Source organism: Lethenteron reissneri, chromosome 29 (assembly GCF_015708825.2).
Source record: "Lethenteron reissneri isolate LAM-NWPU_2019-01 chromosome 29, ASM1570882v1, whole genome shotgun sequence".
Lineage (NCBI taxonomy): Eukaryota > Metazoa > Chordata > Hyperoartia > Petromyzontiformes > Petromyzontidae > Lethenteron > Lethenteron reissneri.
This window is the reverse complement of record NC_083807.1, coordinates 12,930,999-12,954,490: the sequence shown is the minus strand read 5'-3', so window position 1 is coordinate 12,954,490 and position 23,492 is coordinate 12,930,999. Positions and strand designations below refer to the sequence as shown.

The 23,492-nt window shown below is 43.9% G+C and overlaps 1 protein-coding gene across 4 annotated transcripts in view; it reads right to left on the bottom strand.

Annotated features, from left to right (window-relative positions):
- Nucleotides 1-1,010: 1,010 nt before the first annotated feature.
- Nucleotides 1,011-23,492, bottom strand: part of PAFAH2 (platelet activating factor acetylhydrolase 2) — a 34,500-nt gene continuing 12,018 nt past the window's right edge. For 3 of the 4 annotated variants that reach the window (XM_061562626.1, XM_061562627.1, XM_061562624.1), the window contains exons 7-12: nucleotides 23,294-23,407; nucleotides 22,204-22,295; nucleotides 21,537-21,707; nucleotides 18,003-18,151; nucleotides 4,343-4,506; nucleotides 1,011-4,015 (exon numbers count right to left, since the gene is read on the bottom strand). In XM_061562626.1, the coding sequence (XP_061418610.1) occupies nucleotides 4,397-4,506; nucleotides 18,003-18,151; nucleotides 21,537-21,707; nucleotides 22,204-22,295; nucleotides 23,294-23,407 (636 nt within the window). In that variant the 3' untranslated portion in view covers nucleotides 1,011-4,015; nucleotides 4,343-4,396. Of the gene's footprint in view, nucleotides 4,016-4,300; nucleotides 4,507-18,002; nucleotides 18,152-21,536; nucleotides 21,708-22,203; nucleotides 22,296-23,293; nucleotides 23,408-23,492 lie in introns of all 4 variants that reach the window. The other variant, XM_061562625.1, reaches the window with a different exon arrangement.

The window sequence follows — 23,492 nt, the reverse complement described above, 5'->3', positions numbered from 1 at the left end:
AAAACTTTGAGATATTCATATTGAAGAGTTCACTCATTGTGGAGCCAGATTGATTTGCTATTTTTTTTTGGAACGCACCCTTGTATGCTCTGCGTGAAGATTGAAAATTATTTTTGTAGATTGAAAACGCATTTCTTGATAACCGATTTTTGTGTTAAGTGTTGTCCCCCCCCCGCACCTCCGATTAGCAGGGTTGGCTACGTACGGTGCGAAAGAAGTTCAACATAGTACACACAAGGTAAAGGTGCGAGTGGAAAGACCGCCGCTACAGCGAACCCTGGAGGGTCCTGGGTCTCCTCTTCCACGTGGATCGAACGATTTGGAAAAAAGTTATCCTACCCACACCTTACCCCACCAAACGAGACCTTCCCCTTCCAAATGATTAACTGTGGTGGTGTACCCATATACACTGCCGCGTGGACAGAGGCGGCAGTGAGTTAGGAAACCCGCCTCATTTGTTTTAACTGCTGCGCTTAAAGATCCATTCAACCGCCCACACAGTAGTTTGTGGCGCTAACACATTCCTGCGGAGGGAGCTGGTAGGAACGTTGGGTTGCTCGGTCCATGGCCAACGGCGGCGTGGTGTATTCCGCAAATATGCCCGACTGTGAGGGTGGGCACAAGTCGGCGTGAGTAGGTTAAACGTTGAGTTTTATAAGGGCACCACGGGGTGACCAGCCCCTCCCCTCCCCACCCAGCCCCACCCAGCCCCTCCCCACCCAGCCCCTCCCTCCCCACCCAGCCCCTTCCTGCACGACGGACACAATAATCCCCTGTGGGCTGGTGTAACCAGGAGGTTCCTTCCTACCAGTATGCTGATACAATGAAGTTGTGTTGAGCCACGTCAATGACGCACTTAATTTGGTTGCTCATTATTGAGGCCACGTGTGTGACTCATGCACAAGTGAGACATTTCGAGTTCTGTTATATCCCATGACCAAGCCCAACAAGAATTTAGAATAAAGACTCAAGCAATGCCGGGAACAGTTAACCTTTTCCTGGCAAAAAAACAGTATGAACAATACACGTTTATTCTTGCAATAGATGAGCGTTTTAATGCGGGATCACATTGTACAGAGTTCAGGGGCAGCCTCTTCTTTCATGATAAAAACACACAATTTGCTTAAGCAGCTATTCCATGAACTATAAATGGCGTAATGCGTGTTTCTCAAGTAATATCATCTGTTAATATGTTTTAAATGTTCCAGACATTTTTGATAACTAATCTGCAGTATACAAAGATACATTTTCACTCGGGTTAATAAAATAATAAGTCATAAACTCTTGAAAATTACATCAATTAGCTTTGTATTACTGTTGTAAAGATAATACAAAAGTAATCTGTTTTTGGTAACAAAGTACAGAAGTACCAAGACGGCACTTTGCTTATCAAACAAACCACATTTCAGTTTAAAATGTGTAACTAATAAAGGCAGACGATGAGGCACTACTTACATTACGAAATTGCGAGACTACCTAGGCTGTTGGACACTGTTCGCAAGCACCTATTCAGGATCACTGTGGCACATGAGGAGGTGGGGTAGTATGGCCAAGATTAAGCATTCTCAGTCACCTTTGTCTCTCCAGGGAAGTTGTTGGTCACACGGGACCAGGCACGCACTGCAGGCCGAGATGACCTCAGATAGGGCCCAGAATATTTCAAGATACTCTTGGCCCCTGGTTTGCATGGCAAGACGAGAGATACCACCTTTTACTGCATACATGACAAATAATCCCTTTACTAAGAATTCCTTTAGTCGTGGGGGTTGTGTGACCATACTTCACCACGATGGTCAGTGTGCGTTAGTGAAAGGGGGGGGGGGGGTGTGAGCAGGACCGGTTCAAATCCCTCGCCACTGATGTTAGCCGTGACTGGGAATCAAACGGTCACTGGATTTGCAGCGTGGTTTGCTAACCATGACACCACCATCCCACCACATTTGTTTTCACTGCGTACAATACCGTGCAAATTTGTTGGGTAATGCAAAGACCACACCATGTATGATATAAACACATTAAATCCACCACAATTCTTATTCCAAGGCTCCAGTTCGATTGTCCATTATGAACCAGGCTCAATGTTGAATATAAACGTAAACATTGGTCAGCCAGCAGATCGTTTTCTGCTTCGTTGGCTACACTGCTTCGAGCCATGGTGAAAATAACGACTCGTAAGAGGCCTTGTTTGTGCAAATTTAATTATTTCTGTAAACAGTTGCGTCGATTTCTGTGCTTCCAAAACGCGATGAAAAAGCCACACATTTGTCTAAATTTAACTTAGTTGAAAATAATTAAAGCACAGAATGGACACTCTCTTGCCAGAAACGATTAATCCCTCTTTGTCTTTGAACACACGTTTTATCTCACAACTCAAGTGTTATATAACATGCCAGGCATTTATTCTTGGTTATTAAAGAAGGCTGAAAAATAATTTAGATCTTTTTTATGATGCTGTTTTGCATATCATGCACAATATTCAAAGAACGATTACAATGATTATTTAAAAAACTAACAGTGAGAAGGGATTTTTTTTTTATAAAAATAAAATCCCAAAGCAGTTCAAACAACTTTTCATTATTCTCAACTTAAAAAAAAGACGAAACAATTGCATGCAAATACAATGTGAAATATACCAGTCCTTATCAGCAGTGAGGTTAAAATACGTTGGTTGTATTCAAAACCGCGTGCCTCGACTGTGCAGCACCAACGCTTGAGCCGTCATTGCTCTCCGGTCTGTTTTACAAAGTGCGCAGATCTTCTTCTTCTTTCGTAGGGCATTTTTGGGGTTTGCAACAGATTGCAAATTTATGTCGAGATTTCATATCGCATTCGACTGCTTGTTTCAGGTCGCCGTTAAATGATCTGATTGGGCAATCGTTCACGAGATGTTGCACGGTCTGAGATGCCCCCAGGTATCTGCATGAACAGCTTTATCCGGGTACTCTGGTTTCCTCTCAAGCAAAAATCACAAAATCACATTTCTGCTTGAGAGGAAACTAGGTCAGAGAGCTGAGCCAATCGGCATCGACAGCAGACAACGCCAGCAACGGCTCTGGAATCAAGGGAGAAAGTGAGCAGCACAAAAGAGTTCCTTAATAAAGAGCCCACTCCCCAGCGCATGGAGCGAAACGTCGGACATCACACTGAACAACACGCGGAACAACCCAAAAAATACATCGGAGAGCTACGTAAAAATATCACGAACACCTACTCACTAATATGCTGTGTTCATACTCATTGACGAATTAGTTAAAATATCCCAATGCAAGACCCTCCTTTAAAAAAAGTGTTTCATAACTCGACGAAGCTTTCCTAAATGAAGGCTTCGTGACGTTACATTAGGAAGTTAACATTCATGATTAGCTACTCATAGTTACGTAATGAATATATAACGAACAGACGGTAAGTCACAATAAAGATTTTTGGCTTCAGATCGTGTAAGGATAAATCTGTCGTTAAACCGCCACCCCCCGACACAGCCAATTAGTAAGGTTTGTCACGTAAACAGAACGTGCCAATTACTTACTACTTCAGCCCACCAGATGATGCCAGATGCAGTTACCAGCGAAACGTCACAGCACTCAAATTGTAAATGTTATGGAATTACTCTCCAACACATCAGTGGTGCTGAAGTAATTACTAATTAGCACACCTTTTAGTCACGTGACAAACATTAATAATTGGCTGTGTCGGGTGGTGGCAGGTTATCGACACATTTCTACTTACGCCATCTAAACCAAAAAAAACATTCTTACGAATAATATTGGTCGCGAAAGCCTACACCGTCAGACGTTAAGTCAACTTCTCCAAGTAAATTTATTTTCCTGTACCGTTATCATACAGGGTGATCTAATGGTCGATACCACACAAAAATAACCGTCAGAAACTTTACAGATGACAACATCTTGCTGGAGAGCCTCGACACATTTCCCACCAAAGCCCAAATTACTCAACAAAAAACCTCTCACTCTCCTCTGCAAGACACGGAGCCACCACCTTCACAATATTCAAGCACCTGCCGAGAAGAAAGAAAGGGGAGTTAGATATCAGCGGGGTGTCGATAAACAGCTCAACATGGATATGTACGTTGAACTTCTTTCGCACAGCACGTAGCCAACCGTGCTAATCCGAGGAACTTGCATATCAACCCGCGTAAACGCACGGCGACAATGTGTTGTTTTTACACGCGATTATACACTTGTCCGTTTCGCTATGGAATGTTTTGTTACATAACACAGTGCAAGCAGATCAAACAAGGCGATTTAATAGAAAAAAGAGAGCAGGCGCTAGGGCCGCTCACCACGGTGGCACCGGCAGGAATTTGCGACCTCCAAAGCCAAACCTTGAACGCCGGGGAGGGGGTGCAGCGAAGACTGCCCCCCCCCGCCCCGGGGAATCAGAGCTGCGACGGGGGAACGCTCGGCATGACGATGTTGGTCCCACGGATCACGTGCTCGCCCTTCCCGTCCAGCAGGCTGTCCCACTGGGAGAAGTCCCTGTCGAGATCTGCAGCGGAAAACGAGAGGGCGCACACGGGCATGGTGGGTTGCGGATTCTCCTCTCCCTCCCTCCCTCCCACCCCTCCCTCCTTCCATCCCCTCCGGTCTCAATGCCACCCCCCTGCCATTGTTTCACGTGAAGCCCATCGTGAACCTTTAACCTGCAATATAAAGTACACCAGCGAGAAGTTCCTTTAGATGCGGGTTGAGGGTTGTTTTCAGCATTTTCGAATGGCATGCACGAAAATGTATTGTTTTATCGACTATCACAAACCCGCACTAACCAGCGTGACAAACCCAATGGTTGCCATTGTGTGATGAGGCCTTCACCCAGCAGTGGACAAAGGACTACATTTTCTAGCATACATTTTGCGTGCAATAGGTATTCACGTAATCATTCACACTGAACGTTTTTTTCGTGCGAGTCAGCTTGATATTAACTAACATTGAACTGGATTAGATTTTCTTTTATAATCAGCCATTAATTCCACGAACATATAGGAATGTTTAACTCGAATTAAAACAGGAATAGTTGATCAAAGGGTTCGCCAAAAAATTGCAGACATGAACCACAGAACTATGCGCAGAAGCACAAATGCCTTTTGCCCTGACAGATACCGTTGGGCCTCAAAGCTGCTCATTTAATATTGGCAGTCAAAAGCATGTTGGAATTGGTTACATAATCAACACGTATGCATGGTGTTTCCCTCATCCCAGACTTGTTCAACGCAGCGTTTTCTTGTACAAGCACCTCCCTTCGGGCCGCACGGAGCATATCCGCTGTGTGTCGATGCAACGACACGCGGCGCGGCGCTCGATTTAATCTCCGCGCTCGCAAAGTACACGCCGGCCCCTCGCGGCAAAAGGTGCCAAAAGCTCAGGGTCGTTAGCCGACGGAAGCGTCCGCATCGAGCAGGTGCGGATGCGACCCTCCTGGGCACGGGCGTTCAGACCGTGACCGACACGAAAACGCGCCCTTCAAATTGCATTACCACGTCTGCCGGGAGGAGGCATTGGGGCAACGACGACAACAACAACAGGAGCAGGAGGAGCATAAAACAACCATCTTTGTTTAAGGACACGTCATCCATCTATCCCGGCTGTTACTGGAAAGCTTACAGCCGGGGCACGCTTGCTCATTTTAAATCAAATTACGCCACACTAATGATGATTAGCAATTTCCAAATGGAAGTGAGTTACAGGGAGCAGAGTCTGTGTCAAGCACGAGATCGGAAACGAGCCCGGGATCGACTTCCCTCGATATGAATCTAAATGGAAGGCCGCAGCTGGTGAGGAACACGACAGACAGAATTACCGATTGCTCGACACTTTTCTGATGGCCATCAATCACGGGGGGGGGGGGGGGGGGGTTACACAAAACGAAGAGACGCTTGCACACTTTCTCTGTTGTGGTTTGTCTTATTGCACAATTGGAAGAAAAAAACATGCAGGATTTTTAGCTACTGCGTACAGTTACAAATGGATTCTGAGACAAATACCATTTCCTAATGTGATTGTGGGATCGGTGGGATCGGTGGGGGGGCTACACGGAGCCCAGCTTGACATTCAGGCAGGGAGGGGGGAGGACCTGTGGGGGGCTATCCGGCCGAGTGGTCATCTGTGAATTTACTGGACATCGGTGAAAAAGAGCTTCGAAGCTCATCAGATTCCTCCGGTCGATGTAAAGATTCTGATTCTGAGCAAAATCGCCATTGAATCGCATAGCCAATACCAACGTAGTTTGTTTCAGCGGAGACTCTGCTCGAAACTGAACTAGACCCCGATATCAGGCAGCCAGAATTGGCGTTCAAAACTTCGCCAGTGTTGCCGTTGAAATGCACGGCCAATGCTCTGTGCAGGCAATTGGTCCGGATCCATCCTGATTCCAGGGTGTCGTTTAGGAGAGATGGGAGGGGGCCTGTGGGACCTGGTCAGCCTGGTGGAGGCCGGCCCAGGCCAATGCGTGACCGGGATGCACGGATCTTCCATGGCAGAAACCCCTGTTAAATTCCAATTCAAATCAATGTGTGGATAAAAAAGTTACATTTGTATCCACACAACAAGGGGATTCCTGCCCTTTACCCCCCATGATCTGCAAAAGCGAAATGTGTCTTGACAAATCAAATCAACATTTAGTTTCAATTATAGGGTATCGATTTATCCAAATGAATAAAACCCCAAAATGTATTGGCGACTTGCTACACGTAAGAATACAATCTATTCACAACTCAGTCTATGTAAGTCCATTGGTCTCCTCTGTGACTCACCAAGGTCCCCGTGATATCACTGTCGACTGTGCCGAGACCATCAACCCGTACCACTGGAGATCTTGTTTAAATCGCGGGCAGGTGATACGCAAGATTTAACTACGCATATTTGTACCATCTTATTTGACAGGTACTAGTCTATTTTACCGAGTTGTTGACATCCCCAGCGTTTAACAGTGCTGCTGTTTTGGTTTTGGCAGCCAACATCGGCCGTAACCCCTGTGAGGTTCTTCACTTGGACCTTCCCTTCTAGCCCCGCCCACCTCCCCCTTCTAGCCCCAGTCCCTGACTGCCACATTTAGATAAGCTCCTCCCCCCTCCCCTTAACCAGTATATAAGATAATGTCTCTTGGATTTCTCTTCACTTAATAGAGTAAATTTAGCTGTGACGGTCCCACCTGAAGACTTGTGTTGCCTCCGAAACGTCGTGATTTAATTGAGTTATTTTCATTTATTATTATTTTATTGTTATTATTATTTTACCTAAGTGACTTTACCGAAAAAAATTAAGAGTGGGTGATACACAGATTCGAGCCCAACGGGGCAGCGGTGTTGTCTCGGAGTTCAAGCGTTAGCCTTTCACACACGACCTAGTCATACGCCAGAAGACATGGTGCCGGCTCAGTTGCTGTGACCTCTGAGCCAACTGGACCTTGTTAAAAGTCTAGAACTAAAACTAAAATTTGGCTGTTGAGAAAATCCACTGTTGTTGACCGACGGCACAACGCGCAAAGCGAGTGTGTGTGTGTGCGTGCGCAGTGTAGCGGCTCACGCGTGGGGTGCTTTCCTCATCGTCTGATAAAGATCCACATGTGCTGCGCTATGAGAACACAATAACATTGGTTGCTTGAAAAAGTTTTCTGTTTGGTGTTTGAACATCTTGCTAAAGGGTAAAACCTATTCATGTTTCTCAATAACAGCGTAGCGTGCGCCAAGATACAGATTCGAGTTCGACAAAAAATGTCCACCGTGGAAATATTCTCGATTTCGAAACAAGATAGACGAGGGAAGAAAACAACACCATGCTACCATAGAAAAAAACACCACACTACCATAGAAAAAAACACCATGCTACCATAGAAAAAAACACCATGCTACCATAGAAAAAAACACCATGCTACCATAGAAAAAACACCATGCTACCATAGAAAAAAACACCATGCTACCATAGAAAAAAATACCATGCTACCATAGGAAAAAAACACCATGCTACCATAGAAAAAAACACCACGCTACCATAGAAAAAAACACCATGCTACCATAGAAAAAAACACCATGCTACCATAGAAAAAAACACCATGCTACCATAGAAAAAAACACCATGCTACCATAGAAAAAAACACCACGCTACCATAGAAAAAAAACACCATGCTACCATAGAAAAAAACACCATGCTACCATAGAAAAAAACACCATGCTACCATAGAAAAAAACACCACGCTACCATAGAAAAAAACACCACGCTACCATAGAAAAAAACACCACGCTACCATAGAAAAAAACACCATGCTACCATAGAAAAAAACACCACGCTACCATAGAAAAAAACACCATTCTACCATAGAAAAAAACACCACGCTACCATAGAAAAAAACACCACGCTACCATAGAAAAAAACACCATGCTACCATAGAAAAAAACACCATGCTACCATAGAAAAAAACACCATGCTACCATAGAAAAAAACACCACGCTACCATAGAAAAAAACACCACGCTACCATAGAAAAAACACCACGCTACCATAGAAAACAACACCACGCTACCATAGAAAAAAACACCACGCTACCATAGAAAAAAACACCACGCTACCATAGAAAAAAACACCACGCTACCATAGAAAAAAACACCACGCTACCATAGAAAAAAACACCACGCTACCATAGAAAAAAACACCATGCTACCATAGAAAAAAACACCATGCTACCATAAAAAAACACCATGCTACCATAAAAAAACACCACGCTACCATAGAAAAAAACACCACGCTACCATAGAAAAAAACACCATGCTACCATAGAAAAAAACACCACGCTACCATAGAAAAAAACACCACGCTACCATAGAAAAAAACACCACGCTACCATAGAAAAAAACACCACGCTACCATAGAAAAAAACACCACGCTACCATAGAAAAAAACACCACGCTACCATAGAAAAAAACACCACGCTACCATAGAAAAAAACACCACGCTACCATAGAAAAAAACACCACGCTACCATAGAAAAAAACACCACGCTACCATAGAAAACAACACCACGCTACCATAGAAAAAACACCATGCTACCATAGAAAAAAACACCACGCTACTATAGAAAACAACACCACGCTACCATAGAAAAAAACACCATGCTACCATAGAAAAAAACACCACGCTACCATAGAAAAAAACACCACGCTACCATAGAAAAAAAACACCATGCTACCATAGAAAAAAACACCATGCTACCATAGAAAAAAATACCATGCTACCATAGAAAAAAACACCATGCTACCATAGAAAAAAACACCATGCTACCATAGAAAAAAACACCATGCTACCATAGAAAAAAACACCATGCTACCATAGAAAAAAATACCATGCTACCATAGAAAAAAACACCATGCTACCATAGAAAAAAACACCACGCTACCATAGAAAAAACACCATGCTACCATAGAAAAAACACCATGCTACCATAGAAAAAAACACCATGCTACCATAGAAAAAAACACCATGCTACCATAGAAAAAAACACCACTGCTACCATAGAAAAAAACACCATGCTACCATAGAAAAAAACACCATGCTACCATAGAAAAAAACACCACGCTACCATAGAAAAAAACACCATGCTACCATAGAAAAAAACACCACGCTACCATAGAAAAAAAACACCATGCTACCATAGAAAAAAAACACCACGCTACCATAGAAAAAAACACCATTCTACCATAGAAAAAAACACCACGCTACCATAGAAAAAAAACACCACGCTACCATAGAAAAAAAACACCACGCTACCATAGAAAAAAACACCACGCTACCATAGAAAAAAACACCATGCTACCATAGAAAAAAACACCATGCTACCATAGAAAAAAACACCACGCTACCATAGAAAAAACACCACGCTACCATAGAAAAAAACACCACGCTACCATAGAAAACAACACCATGCTACCATAGAAAAAAACACCACGCTACCATAGAAAAAAACACCACGCTACCATAGAAAAAAACACCACGCTACCATAGAAAAAAACACCACGCTACCATAGAAAAAAACACCATGCTACCATAGAAAAAAACACCATGCTACCATAAAAAAACACCATGCTACCATAAAAAAACACCACGCTACCATAGAAAAAAACACCACGCTACCATAGAAAAAAACACCATGCTACCAAAAAAAAAAACACCATGCTACCATAGAAAAAAACACCACGCTACCATAGAAAAAAACACCACGCTACCATAGAAAAAAACACCACGCTACCATAGAAAAAAAACACCATGCTACCATAGAAAAAAACACCACGCTACCATAGAAAAAACACCACGCTACCATAGAAAAAAACACCACGCTACCATAGAAAAAAACACCACGCTACCATAGAAAAAAACACCACGCTACCATAGAAAAAAACACCACGCTACCATAGAAAACAACACCACGCTACCATAGAAAAAAACACCATGCTACCATAGAAAAAAACACCACGCTACCATAGAAAACAACACCACGCTACCATAGAAAAAAACACCATGCTACCATAGAAAAAACACCACGCTACCATAGAAAAACAACACCACGCTACCATAGAAAAAAACACCACGCTACCATAGAAAACAACACCACGCTACCATAGAAAAAAACACCACGCTACCATAGAAAAAAACACCACGCTACCATAGAAAACAACACCACGCTACCATAGAAAAAACACCACGCTACCATAGAAAAAAACACCTAAGCACGCTACCATAGAAAAAAACACCACGCTACCATAGAAAACAACACCACGCTACCATAGAAAAAAACACCACGCTACCATAGAAAAAACACCACGCTACCATAGAAAAAAACACCATGCTACCATAGAAAACAACACCACGCTACCATAGAAAAAAACACCACGCTACCATAGAAAAAAACACCACGCTACCATAGAAAACAACACCACGCTACCATAGAAAACAACACCACGCTACCATAGAAAAAAACACCACGCTACCATAGAAAACAACACCACGCTACCATAGAAAACAACACCACGCTACCATAGAAAAAAACACCATGCTACCATAGAAAACAACACGATGCTACCATAGAAAACAACACCACGCTACCATAGAAAACAACACCACGCTACCATAGAAAAAAACACCATGCTACCATAGAAAAAAACACCATGCTACCATAGAAAAAAACACCACGCTACCATAGAAAACAACACCACGCTACCATAGAAAAAAACACCATGCTACCATAGAAAACAACACCATGCTACCATAGAAAAAAACACCACGCTACCATAGAAAAAAACACCACGCTACCATAGAAAAAACACCACGCTACCATAGAAAACAACACCACGCTACCATAGAAAACAACACCATGCTACCATAGAAAAAAACACCACGCTACCATAGAAAACAACACCACGCTACCATAGAAAAAAACACCACGCTACCATAGAAAACAACACCACGCTACCATAGAAAAAAACACCATGCTACCATAGAAAAAAACACCATGCTACCATAGAAAACAACACCACGCTACCATAGAAAACAACACCACGCTACCATAGAAAACAACACCACGCTACCATAGAAAAAAACACCACGCTACCATAGAAAACAACACCACGCTACCATAGAAAACAACACCACGCTACCATAGAAAAAAACACCATGCTACCATAGAAAACAACACCATGCTACCATAGAAAAAAACACCACGCTACCATAGAAAAAACACCACGCTACCATAGAAAAAAACACCATGCTACCATAGAAAACAACACCATGCTACCATAGAAAAAAACACCATGCTACCATAGAAAACAACACCATGCTACCATAGAAAACAACACCACGCTACCATAGAAAAAAACACCACGCTACCATAGAAAAAACACCACGCTACCATAGAAAACAACACCACGCTACCATAGAAAAAAACACCACGCTACCATAGAAAACAACACCACGCTACCATAGAAAAAAACACCATGCTACCATAGAAAACAACACCACGCTACCATAGAAAAAAACACCACGCTACCATAGAAAACAACACCACGCTACCATAGAAAACAACACCACGCTACCATAGAAAAAAACACCACGCTACCATAGAAAAAAACACCACGCTACCATAGAAAAAACACCACGCTACCATAGAAAACAACACCACGCTACCATAGAAAAAACCAACACCACGCTACCATAGAAAACAACACCACGCTACCATAGAAAAAAACACCACACTACCATAGAAAACAACACCACGCTACCATAGAAAACAACACCACGCTACCATAGAAAAAAACACCATGCTACCATAGAAAAAAACACCACGCTACCATAGAAAACAACACCACGCTACCATAGAAAAAAACACCATGCTACCATAGAAAACAACACCATGCTACCATAGAAAAAAACACCACGCTACCATAGAAAAAAACACCACGCTACCATAGAAAACAACACCACGCTACCATAGAAAAACAACACCACGCTACCATAGAAAAAAACACCATGCTACCATAGAAAACAACACCATGCTACCATAGAAAAAACACCACGCTACCATAGAAAAAAACACCACGCTACCATAGAAAAAAACACCATGCTACCATAGAAAACAACACCACGCTACCATAGAAAAAAACACCACGCTACCATAGAAAAAAACACCACGCTACCATAGAAAAAACACCACGCTACCATAGAAAAAAACACCACGCTACCATAGAAAAAAACACCACGCTACCATAGAAAAAACACCACGCTACCATAGAAAAAACACCACGCTACCATAGAAAAAAACACCACGCTACCATAGAAAAAACACCACGCTACCATAGAAAAAACACCACGCTACCATAGAAAAAACACCACGCTACCATAGAAAAAAACACCACGCTACCATAGAAAAAAACACCACGCTACCATAGAAAAAACACCACGCTACCATAGAAAAAACACCACGCTACCATAGAAAACAACACCACGCTACCATAGAAAACAACACCACGCTACCATAGAAAAAAACACCATGCTACCATAGAAAAAAGCACCATGCTACCATAGAAAAAAACACCACGCTACCATAGAAAACAACACCACGCTACCATAGAAAAAAACACCATGCTACCATAGAAAACAACACCATGCTACCATAGAAAAAAACACCACGCTACCATAGAAAAAAACACCACGCTACCATAGAAAACAACACCACGCTACCATAGAAAACAACACCACGCTACCATAGAAAAAAACACCACGCTACCATAGAAAACAACACCATGCTACCATAGAAAAAACACCACGCTACCATAGAAAAAAACACCACGCTACCATAGAAAAAAACACCACGCTACCATAGAAAACAACACCATGCTACCATAGAAAAAAACACCACGCTACCATAGAAAAAAACACCACGCTACCATAGAAAAAAACACCACGCTACCATAGAAAAAAACACCACGCTACCATAGAAAAAACACCACGCTACCATAGAAAAAAACACCACGCTACCATAGAAAAAAACACCACGCTACCATAGAAAAAAACACCACGCTACCATAGAAAAAAACACCATGCTACCATAGAAAAAAACACCACGCTACCATAGAAAAAAACACCACGCTACCATAGAAAAAAACACCACGCTACCATAGAAAAAAACACCATGCTACCATAGAAAAAAACACCACGCTACCATAGAAAAAAACTACTACCGAAGTTTAGAACCTGTTTTGCGTTTCGTGTGGGCAGACTGTGCCGAGTTGAATAACGTGCAGGCGGTACATCCACTTGCAAGGCAACCCCAGAGGTTGTGACTGCAGGTGTGGAGGAGGTACAGCGAGGAGCTTTCATGTGGCGTTTGACTGTTCTTCAAATCAGACGCGTGGGGTTTCTTGGGAGCTTGTGAATTACTCCCACATGCAGAGAAAACTTAACGAAAATTGGCCAAACATCGACAGCAAGGTCGACTTGAGATGCTTTGGCAAAATAGAAATGCATTGAGTCAATCATATCTTTATTTTAAACTGGGTGAGAGCTCATTGAAACTAAATGTCTCTTCTAAAAAAAGAGGCATTTGAGACATAAAAGCATCATAGGCAATGATTAAAAATAAAAAACAAATGTCAGGCAGGGTTGAAATACAAATCAAAAGAGACTGAAACCTTTAAGTCGGGAGCTGAGGCCTCATTTTTGAGGGTTCCCGACACCTCATGTGATTTTTTGTTGCCCTATGTTTTTCTCAACTTCAAACTCTCCTGAATGACAATACAGAGAGGAAACTTCTCAAATGAGTGGACGTCACAGTCTGACGGCTGACGTGTATCTGTGCATCTGAAGCTCTCCGTGTGGCCGTCAAGTCGCTGAATTTCTGAGCTTGGTTACTCAGAACGGTTCAAATTGTGTTGGGAATTCCCACATAGGGTTAACAAAAATCTACAGGGGTTTTTTTTCCGTGATGTATAAATAGTTTACTTAGTTAATATCCCACCCTTTTTAAAATCCTATGTTGCTGATGATGCAGACAACATGGGCAACAACTGTTTGATCTTCAAGTAAGCACTTTACAAGCCTAATTATTATTATCACATGAACCTTAACGCTGCTTGCATTACGTTAACTATTTGTTTCTCATTCCAAAAACAATGGAGAAAAGCAGGAGAGTGGCCAAAACAGAAAACTACTGAACTTAACTATTTAAATTTTACCAGGTAAGGCCCATTGAGCTTTTCAGCTCTTTTTCAGAAGCAACCTGGCCACAAATAATAGCTCAACGAAGTAGCTTATCACGTGGACATTTATCGCAGCCCAATTCTCTAAACGCATGTTTCTCACTCCTTAGAGCTGCATTTAGTGCTGCTAAAAAGTAAACTTACAGGCCAATAGGAAAACAAATGAAAGTGCATCAAGGAAAAAATCCTACACGGTATCACACACAACTAAATGAAATGCTGTTAATGACAAATAAATTGGATAAATTGTACACATCTGATGTCAGAGTCAGGTGCGTGTGATTAAAAAAGATTACCCTCTGAATTCCTGTTAAGATTGATTGACAGAATGCCAAAATAGCAATCGTTGCACCATGCTTCCAGACAACTTAAAAATGAGACATTAAGCAATAACAAACACAGTTAAGTGCTATCGGTTATAAAACAGGGCGTAAAGTAAAATCGAAATGAAAAGGGAGTCGGAGGGAATGCTCAAAATAACTTACATCCATGTTGTATTAGCGTTATTAAAAATAACAACTCTGAGGGAATTGTTTATTCATAGCTCCATGGGAGAAGCAAACACTTTCAAATCCACTTTTTACTCTTGGGGCATAAAATACTATTGTAATTACGACTATTATTACACAACTTAAATGTAACTAAATTAACTAAGTCATACTCTCCAAAGTACATCTTGAGAGCCATATGACCAAAATATATGTTTTTCAACCACTCATCACGAGGGATTCTTTAGAGGAAGGCAATTTTAGCCTCTTTTTTAGCATTCTGCTGCAGATTCCACGTTGTGTGATTATCTAAGCCGATTATCTCGCTAAAAGGCCAGCGGACAAGGCAAGGGGCGGACTGAGGCTGGGGCTGCATGACTTATGCCCATGTCGCACCCACAGGAGGGCACAACGGTGGCGAGATGTTAACTCCCTCGCCTGGTATACAGGAGGTCGTGGGTTTGATACCGACCCTAACGACCGCATATTTGAGATTGCGGTGTCTCTCTCCCCCCTCTCCCTTGGTCGTGTGGCTTTTTCTACAGGTCCTCTGGTTTTTCCTTCCACATTCAGAAACGTGCGTTTAGAGAAATTGGCCGCGAAACATTTCCATGCGATAGGCCACTTCGTTGAGCTATCATTTGCTAGGTCGCTTGTGAAAATGGCTAAATAGGTCAGTGGGTCTCACCTGGTAAAAACTAAAATTTAAGTTGATGCGATCCCACGAGCCACGATGGGGCACCCACGTGAGCTCAGGGCACATTTTCATCACGCGCACTTTCCCCAATGTCAGCACCTGACCTCAAGAGGCTTTTCCAATGGTTCGTTTGCAGCAAGCTTTTGTCAGATAAGTCTTGCCGCCCCTCCTCGGTTTCATGAACGTAAAAGCTTCGCCAGTGGCTCAGGCCCACCGACGGAGGAGAACGGTTGTCCGATGTGTTGTTTAGGGGTTGTACCGCGTGTTGTTATTATTATTCAGAATTATTAAAAAGCTCTTAGCACGTGGGGCGAAACGTCAGAAGTCGTGCTGACCGGCGCGCGGTACGACTCAAAACACATCGGAGAGCCGTGCATAGCCAACCGTGCTAAATCGGAGGTGTGAGGGCAGGACAACAAACTGAATACAAAAAAGCACAACCGTGAAAACCAAACCGAATGCTGTCCAATGCTCAATTGAGCATGGAGACACTTTTGACTTGGCGTGTATCCATCTAGTGAGACTAAAGCCTGGTAGTCTAAAAATCGCAAAACGTAAGCACCACATTGGCAGCCGCGCAAAGGCACATGTGAAATAAACTCACCATGTCCGTCATGAACACTACTATATATTAATTTCTGCTGTATGACAGTTTTACGTTTGAGGCAATGGCCCTCGAAATAAGAATGTTCCTTCATTTGGATGATTATTCAGTGTCCAACTTTTGCATGTGACATTGCAAGGGAAGAAAAAAAAGTTTCCGCTGGCTTGAGTCAATTTTCAATAAGCTCTGTAGCGGTTACACCGTAACAAAATATATGGGCCTTTGTACTACCCCATTTGTCTTTCTGCCATTAGGGGCACAATACTAACTAGCAGGAGGGCACAAAAGGGCATGTTTAATTTCAGCTCCATGCCTTCTCGCCAGATGTACAGAGTTGCGCATTCAGTGTTGGGGAAAAATGCCTCTGCTTGTAACTTGCAGAGCCGGGCGTGTCGTTTTCAGGTGGCTGACCATTTTGTGATGGACAGCATCAAACGGCACGAACGCGACCCGGCTTTTCGAAACGCTTTTCAGATGCTCCAATTGGCTCGGCTCAAATGGCACTAATGGGAGTGCAAGTTAAAGCTGTTAAGACCCATGGCATTTTTAATAAGGCCTATGAGCATCTCAACGGGGATTTTTTTTATATCCTGCCAAAGTTAAAATGTGTGGCCTTGTATTGTATGACCATAGCTACGTGCAGGAGAAAACATGTACCGCACATACTACACACGCAGCTACTACACATGTAGCTACTAAAGAACACGTATATGGCAGAGATATAGCGATGCATCGATTAAAATGTATTCCTTTTGCCTCGCAATACATGCAGCATGTGAGAATCTACCGTTTTCTATTTGTACATGTTACAACTAGTTGCATTTAATTCAAGACCTATGCAGATTCCATCGGTGGTACCATTCACCACATTGTCAAAAAATAAACACGATTGTTGATTCGAAAATTCAGTGCACCGCATTGAGAGCAACTTCGGCAATCCTAATGTGGAGTCTGTATGGCCAAGAAACGATTCAAATATCCGCAAAAAAGGACCTTCTGAATACGAGTGCGACGGGCTCAGTGAGGGGCTCGCCGAGGTAAAAAAATAATTGAAGTTATTGCAAAAACACAATTTCACACGCGTATATACTGAGTGCGAGTGAACAGGCCTGGCCAGCGAGTTCAACATATTTGCATGCGGGATGGGAGAGGGGGCAGTGGGGAAAGGGGGGATGGGGGGGAAATGAAAATAAACAGAACGAGAAGATCTTGATTTGAAGCTTTCGTGACTGCAGGAATCCATACTCTTTGGTTCTTTCGGTAAAGTCACGTAGGTAGAAAATAAAATTAATCACGACGTTTTGGGCGCAACACAAGCGTGTGTGTTGCGCCAGAAACGTCGTGATTTATTTTATTTTCTACCTACGTGACTTTACCGAAAGAACCAAAGAGTATAGAACGAGAAGAGTAAAACCGGTAACTAAGCCGAGCGTCGAGGTGGCCGCCCAAGCTGTGTGCTTACCCAGGTGCTTCTGCAGAAAGGCCAGCGAGGCCCTGTTGTTGATGTGGATGGCGGTCAAGGGGTCCAGCGTTCCCCGCGTCTTGGCCAGTTTTCCCAGAAAGGAGCCAGTCACAAAGGTGAAGTCGGCCTGGCTCTGGTGCACCGTGCCCCTTCGCAACACAAGGACAGAGACCTGTCGTTAAACGCGAATACCGATGGAAGAAATTGTGTTCGCGAGCACTTATTAAAAGGCAGAAATAAAAAAAACCTATCAGCATCGACACTCGCAGCGGCACAACATAAATCCCATCCAGGAGACTAATAACTCTTGCCCAGAGCTCAGGCTGATGCTTCCGCTACAGGGCTGACCTCTCCCATTCCACAAGTGCACGGGAAAATGCTACTCGCTGTTCTCCACAGTTGTCATCATTTGCGACGGACAAGCAAAGAAGAGATCAAGATTAATGGCAGAACAGCACACGAGGCAACCGTGTGGTTAACACCACGCACGCCGCTCCTCCTTCAACTTCACCGTATCAGGTGCAGGTTTCCCTCACTTTTTACGGGTTCGGTTTGTGCGATTTCGAACATGCGGCACACCTATTTCTATCAAAGAATTTGCTCTCTGCGGTTTGAATTCACTCTACGTGCGGCTATCGGGTCGGGCGTGGGACAACATTCTGGTGTGTGTACTGGATGTGCTACTCGGCACGCTGTTGTCTCGTGCCATTTCGCTTTGTGCGCCTTTATTTTGGAATGCATCTACCACCGAATCAAGAGAGGGAAACTTGCATTCGTGTTAGGCCGAGTAGACCAGGGCGGGGTGCTGCCACGGTGCAATGGTTACCATACTGGACCTGCAATCTTGGCCACTAGTTAATTTTCCCAGGGCGACTCTTGAATCAATGGAGCAAACGTTTCTTGACTCGCCACTGCCTGTGTCCGCCCAGCTGTATAAATGTGTATATCATGGTTAGCGATCAGCAGGGCGCAAGTGTGGTGGGGTAAAAGTCCCCCTCGAGTGGAGACCCTTCTGCCAAAAGTGGTGCGAGGGAGAAATTTCTGGGCTGCACCTCCACTTAAACCAAGGGGAGGGTCCATACTAGCTTCAGATACTAACAGCCAGTGGTGTTTTTACACCACGACTTAGGAATCGAAGCTTGGGTCTGTGGAATCATAGTTCGGCTCACCAACCAATACAGCACGGCTCCCTTTTAGCACACATCCACACACCGTGACATAACACAACGCACAAATTACCCTTAGAACAATGGACACTCTTGTAAAACGTATTCCCAACACACACCCACAAACGACAATTGTGCACATCCAATTAATGGCCTAAAAAAAGAGTGGCATGTTTAAAAGCACAGGCAAGCAGTGATGAGCTGAACAAAGGAGCACCCATTAAATCAGAGAGAGGCCACTTTAAAAGAGCCCAAGAACGGCACGCAGTTGCGGAGTAACACGAATTAACACAAATCGCCTGAGCGGCAATAATTCACGTTGAGCGTGTGCGTCAGCGTGACGGTCTCAGGGCAAAGAAACATATTACGAATCGTGCGTCGTTTCACCGGCACGATGAGCACGGTTACTCCGTCACAACTCAGACTAAATAGTGAGCTCACAAAATGAGCCGGTGACTCAAAGCAGCTGTGGCTTGAATGTAAGGTGAGCCGCGATTGTCCGCTACTGTTGCTGCTGCTGCTGTGTTAGTCAGCATGTTTTATTTTGGTCGGTCTTGGTAGAGTCAACAACAACTTGTGGTTTTGATTTAGTCATTCTCTTAGTCTAAAGGCAATGTTTCTCAAACTTTTTTGGCCCGTGGACCATTCAGCCGATGCAAACATTTCCGCGGACCACCCAGTTCCCCCCCCCTCCACCCCTGGTGACAAAACGCATTTAATTCCCTCTCTATATACCATTCATACTAAATGATTCCTATTAACCGAAACATAAACACTTTTTTTTATTTAAATGCAACGAGAAAGTAATTTTTTTGGAGTGCCATTTAGATCTTAGGATTAGGGTAGATTAATGAGGGTAGTTTACCAAACTTAATTTTTTAAATTAAATATCACAAAATATTTATTAAAGTCCGTAACAAAAGGTATAATGAAAGTTGTCATTATGTCCACATCAATCTGCAATTGCATCACAGCACCGTGGACCACCTGGAGGACCGTCACGGACCACCGAGAGTTTGGGGACGACACTTTGAGAACCACCGGTCTAAAGCCATCAAACATTTTGTCCAATCCTACGTCATTAAATGTTGGCGTGAGAAGGCGTGCAATTTTTCCCCTTTATATAATACGGCGAGCCAATAAATAAACTCGGTAAATCTTTCGATACACGTGTACAGCCAATTTCAATGTTTGGTCTTCCTCAGTGCACTGCAGTGTCCGATAACGTTACTAAATTAATTCATTCTGGTCTTCATTCAGAACCGTAAATTTTGGCTCATCACAGTCAATCACGCGCTGGTTGGTCTTCGAATGGACAGCGGCGGGTCATTGTCATGTTTGACGATATTCATGCACTCACAGGGTCCATCGTGAGATCAACATCTTGCCGAGGAACATTTTCATAACTTATTTCGTTCGCAAAAACCAAACACTTGCTGCTGCAGCGGGGGATTGGGGCTCCACGTCGCGAGGCCACGATGGGTTGGGCAAGCAGTCAACAGCCGCTGGGTCCCGGGATATTCTGGAAGTTTTCCAAATGCCTCCCCACCCACCCATCGAGTTTTACAAACCCTAGCTTTTACGCATTTTTTTATACCTTAAATCTTTTTTTTACGCTGTATGCTGGACAGAGATAGTGAAACGAATAAATCCTGGTCACGGGGAAAAGTATGTTTAAAGAATGTTAAAGGTTGTTATCTATGTGGAAGAGAATGTGGCCCAGAAGAAGCATCTTATTGACTCGCAGCAGGATTTGTTTCCAGGAGGCCTGCTCTTTGTTGAAGAGTGGCTTTTAGTGTCCACAGAACTTACAGGACCGCGTCTCTCTGCCAAATGCCACCTTCTAGGCACTGGTTAGGCGCCAGGAATTGTTGCAGGGCATCTTCCACTGAGAAGCCAACAGAATTGACTGCAAGTATTTACAAACAAGAAGAGTCCTACCCTTTTGTCAGTCCGCTACCTGGATGACGGAGTCCCCAAACCGTGCGAGTCGTGGGACTTTATTTGACCGTACTTCGACACACTTGTCGGTGTGGGTTGATGAAGGCAGGGAGCATAGAAAATACAGTACAAATATGGATCTTGCTGCATGGCCCTGCTCTGTCCGCTACATTGTCCTGCACGCAATCTGACCCCAGTCCCACTGGCTTACTATTGACAAAGCATAAATAGTGACACTGGGTTAAGAACCACGCTACAGAATAATTCTTACACACAATGCTTCAGGACAATGCTTTGGGACCATGCTTAGAGTCAATGCTTAGAGACAATTATTAAGGCCATCACCAACATTTTGTGCTTACTCAGCAATGAGCTAACATCATTCAACACGAGTACAAAATAGGTGAGGGGAACAGCGGCTGCTCACAGGATGGTGATCATCCTGCGATCGACGGTGCTGGAGTCGAGCTGCCGCTGGCTCTGGACGTTCGCCACCCACTGGAACTTCTCCGTGTTGATGAAGAAGATCGGCTGCGTGACGTTGGGGTACAGGTCCCTCTCGATCGGCAGCATCCAGCTATCCATGACCACAGCACACCTGGCAAAACACAGCGATGAACACAAAGATCCCACATCAGCACAGTGTCAGCAGGGAAAGTGCGGTTCGCAAAAATCGATTTGACCAAAATTCACAGTATGAGGTCACGTATATCCGAATGAAGCTTTTGCCAGTTTTGGCTATCACTCCATACCGTTGTTCTCCATGACCAGGAATTTGACCTTTGTTGCTTGGTTCAGTGGTCAGCACAGCATTCAATCTACTCTATCACTACCCATAACCAGGGCTGCACTTAGATCCAAATAAAACCCAGGATATATCGTGGAAATGACAAAATCTCACAATACCAGCAGACGGAAGAACTACGGATTCTGAGAAAACCAGGACAGGCAGCAAAAACGCTACTCATTACAACAAAATAACCAAGCTCATCCACAACCATGTGATGGTGCAAGGCACGTGCACTCCAAGGATTCACAGGGCAGCCCCGGCTGACCACCACCTCCACCCCCAGGCGTCAACAAGCAAAATGCACCTGAAGCGGGGCTCTTTGGTCAGAGAGACGATCGCAGTGGCTCCTCCAAACGAATGCCCCATCACCGACAGCTTCTCCAGGTCCATGCTTCCCTGCACAACGGTGACAAAGGGCGCCACCGAGTGTAACAGCTGATACTGCAGATACGAGCAGGTCATCCGTTGAAGGAAAAGAACGTCTCAAAAAAGTAAAAACATTCATAATTATCGTTAATAATAAACACAATTTATAATGGGCACATATTTCACGAATCGGACCAATTGTTCGATAGAGAACTCAAAAGGCGCAGAGTCAGAGCTCAAACGCCAGTCTGAACAGGTGAGAGACTCAACAGATAAGAGCCTGGACAGTTGAGAGCCTTGAACTGTTGCTGGAAGGTGAATAGTGATTGGGTGCTGCGAATCGAAAATCTAAAACAAAAAAATATATACCATGAAATAACAATTTTGAAATAAAAACGGTCTCTCTGCTTTTCATTCATTTTTGTTATTCATGGGGCACGGTTGCACTTTATTTTGTGCGCGGTTGCAATTTACTTGCCGAAGTCAGTGTAAGCTGCTGATGTCGTGACGGGTTTATTTTTTCATTCCTGTTGATCTGTGCCCCCTGAACCCGTTCCGTTGTTATTTGCACTGATGCCTACTTTACTGACGGTGATATTGGCATGTAAAATGAAGACTGATTGATTGACTGTCCTGTAAGTGGTGGGCAGCAGAGGGCAGTGGAGCAAAGTCCATTGTTATGCTGTGCGTCTATGCTCCCAAACCCATTCTCCTCACCTTCACCGATCTGCACTAACCAGCATGGCGAAGTATGATCCAATTCCCACTTCCCTCTCCATCTGCACGGCATGAGGAGGCTCTCATCTAGCCGTCAATTGCGCATGCACGTATATAATCCGCAAAGCTCTCCGAACTATTCATGCAAAGTCTCAGCCAAGAAGTCCTTGACAATGAGACTACTCTTTGCCTCAATGAACCGTGATTTTGGACACAGGGACAGTTTATTTAAGCACTTGAATTATTGCCCGAGTAGCCTTGATATAAAACAAAGGCAGTGCCCCCCCGTTTCCAGCGGCGCTGGTTTTCACCTTCAGCTGCTGGAAGTCAAAGCCCGAGGAGAGCACGTTCTGAATGGGACGGCCTTCGTTAATGTCCTCCAGCAGACGCAGGCCACGCACGCACTCGTCCGCTCGCTGGTGAACCTGGGGGACAAAGTCTCTCCCGTCAGATTTTCCCGCTCGTCCACTGGGGTGGATTAACGTTAACCTGGCCTCAAGGCCGCACTCC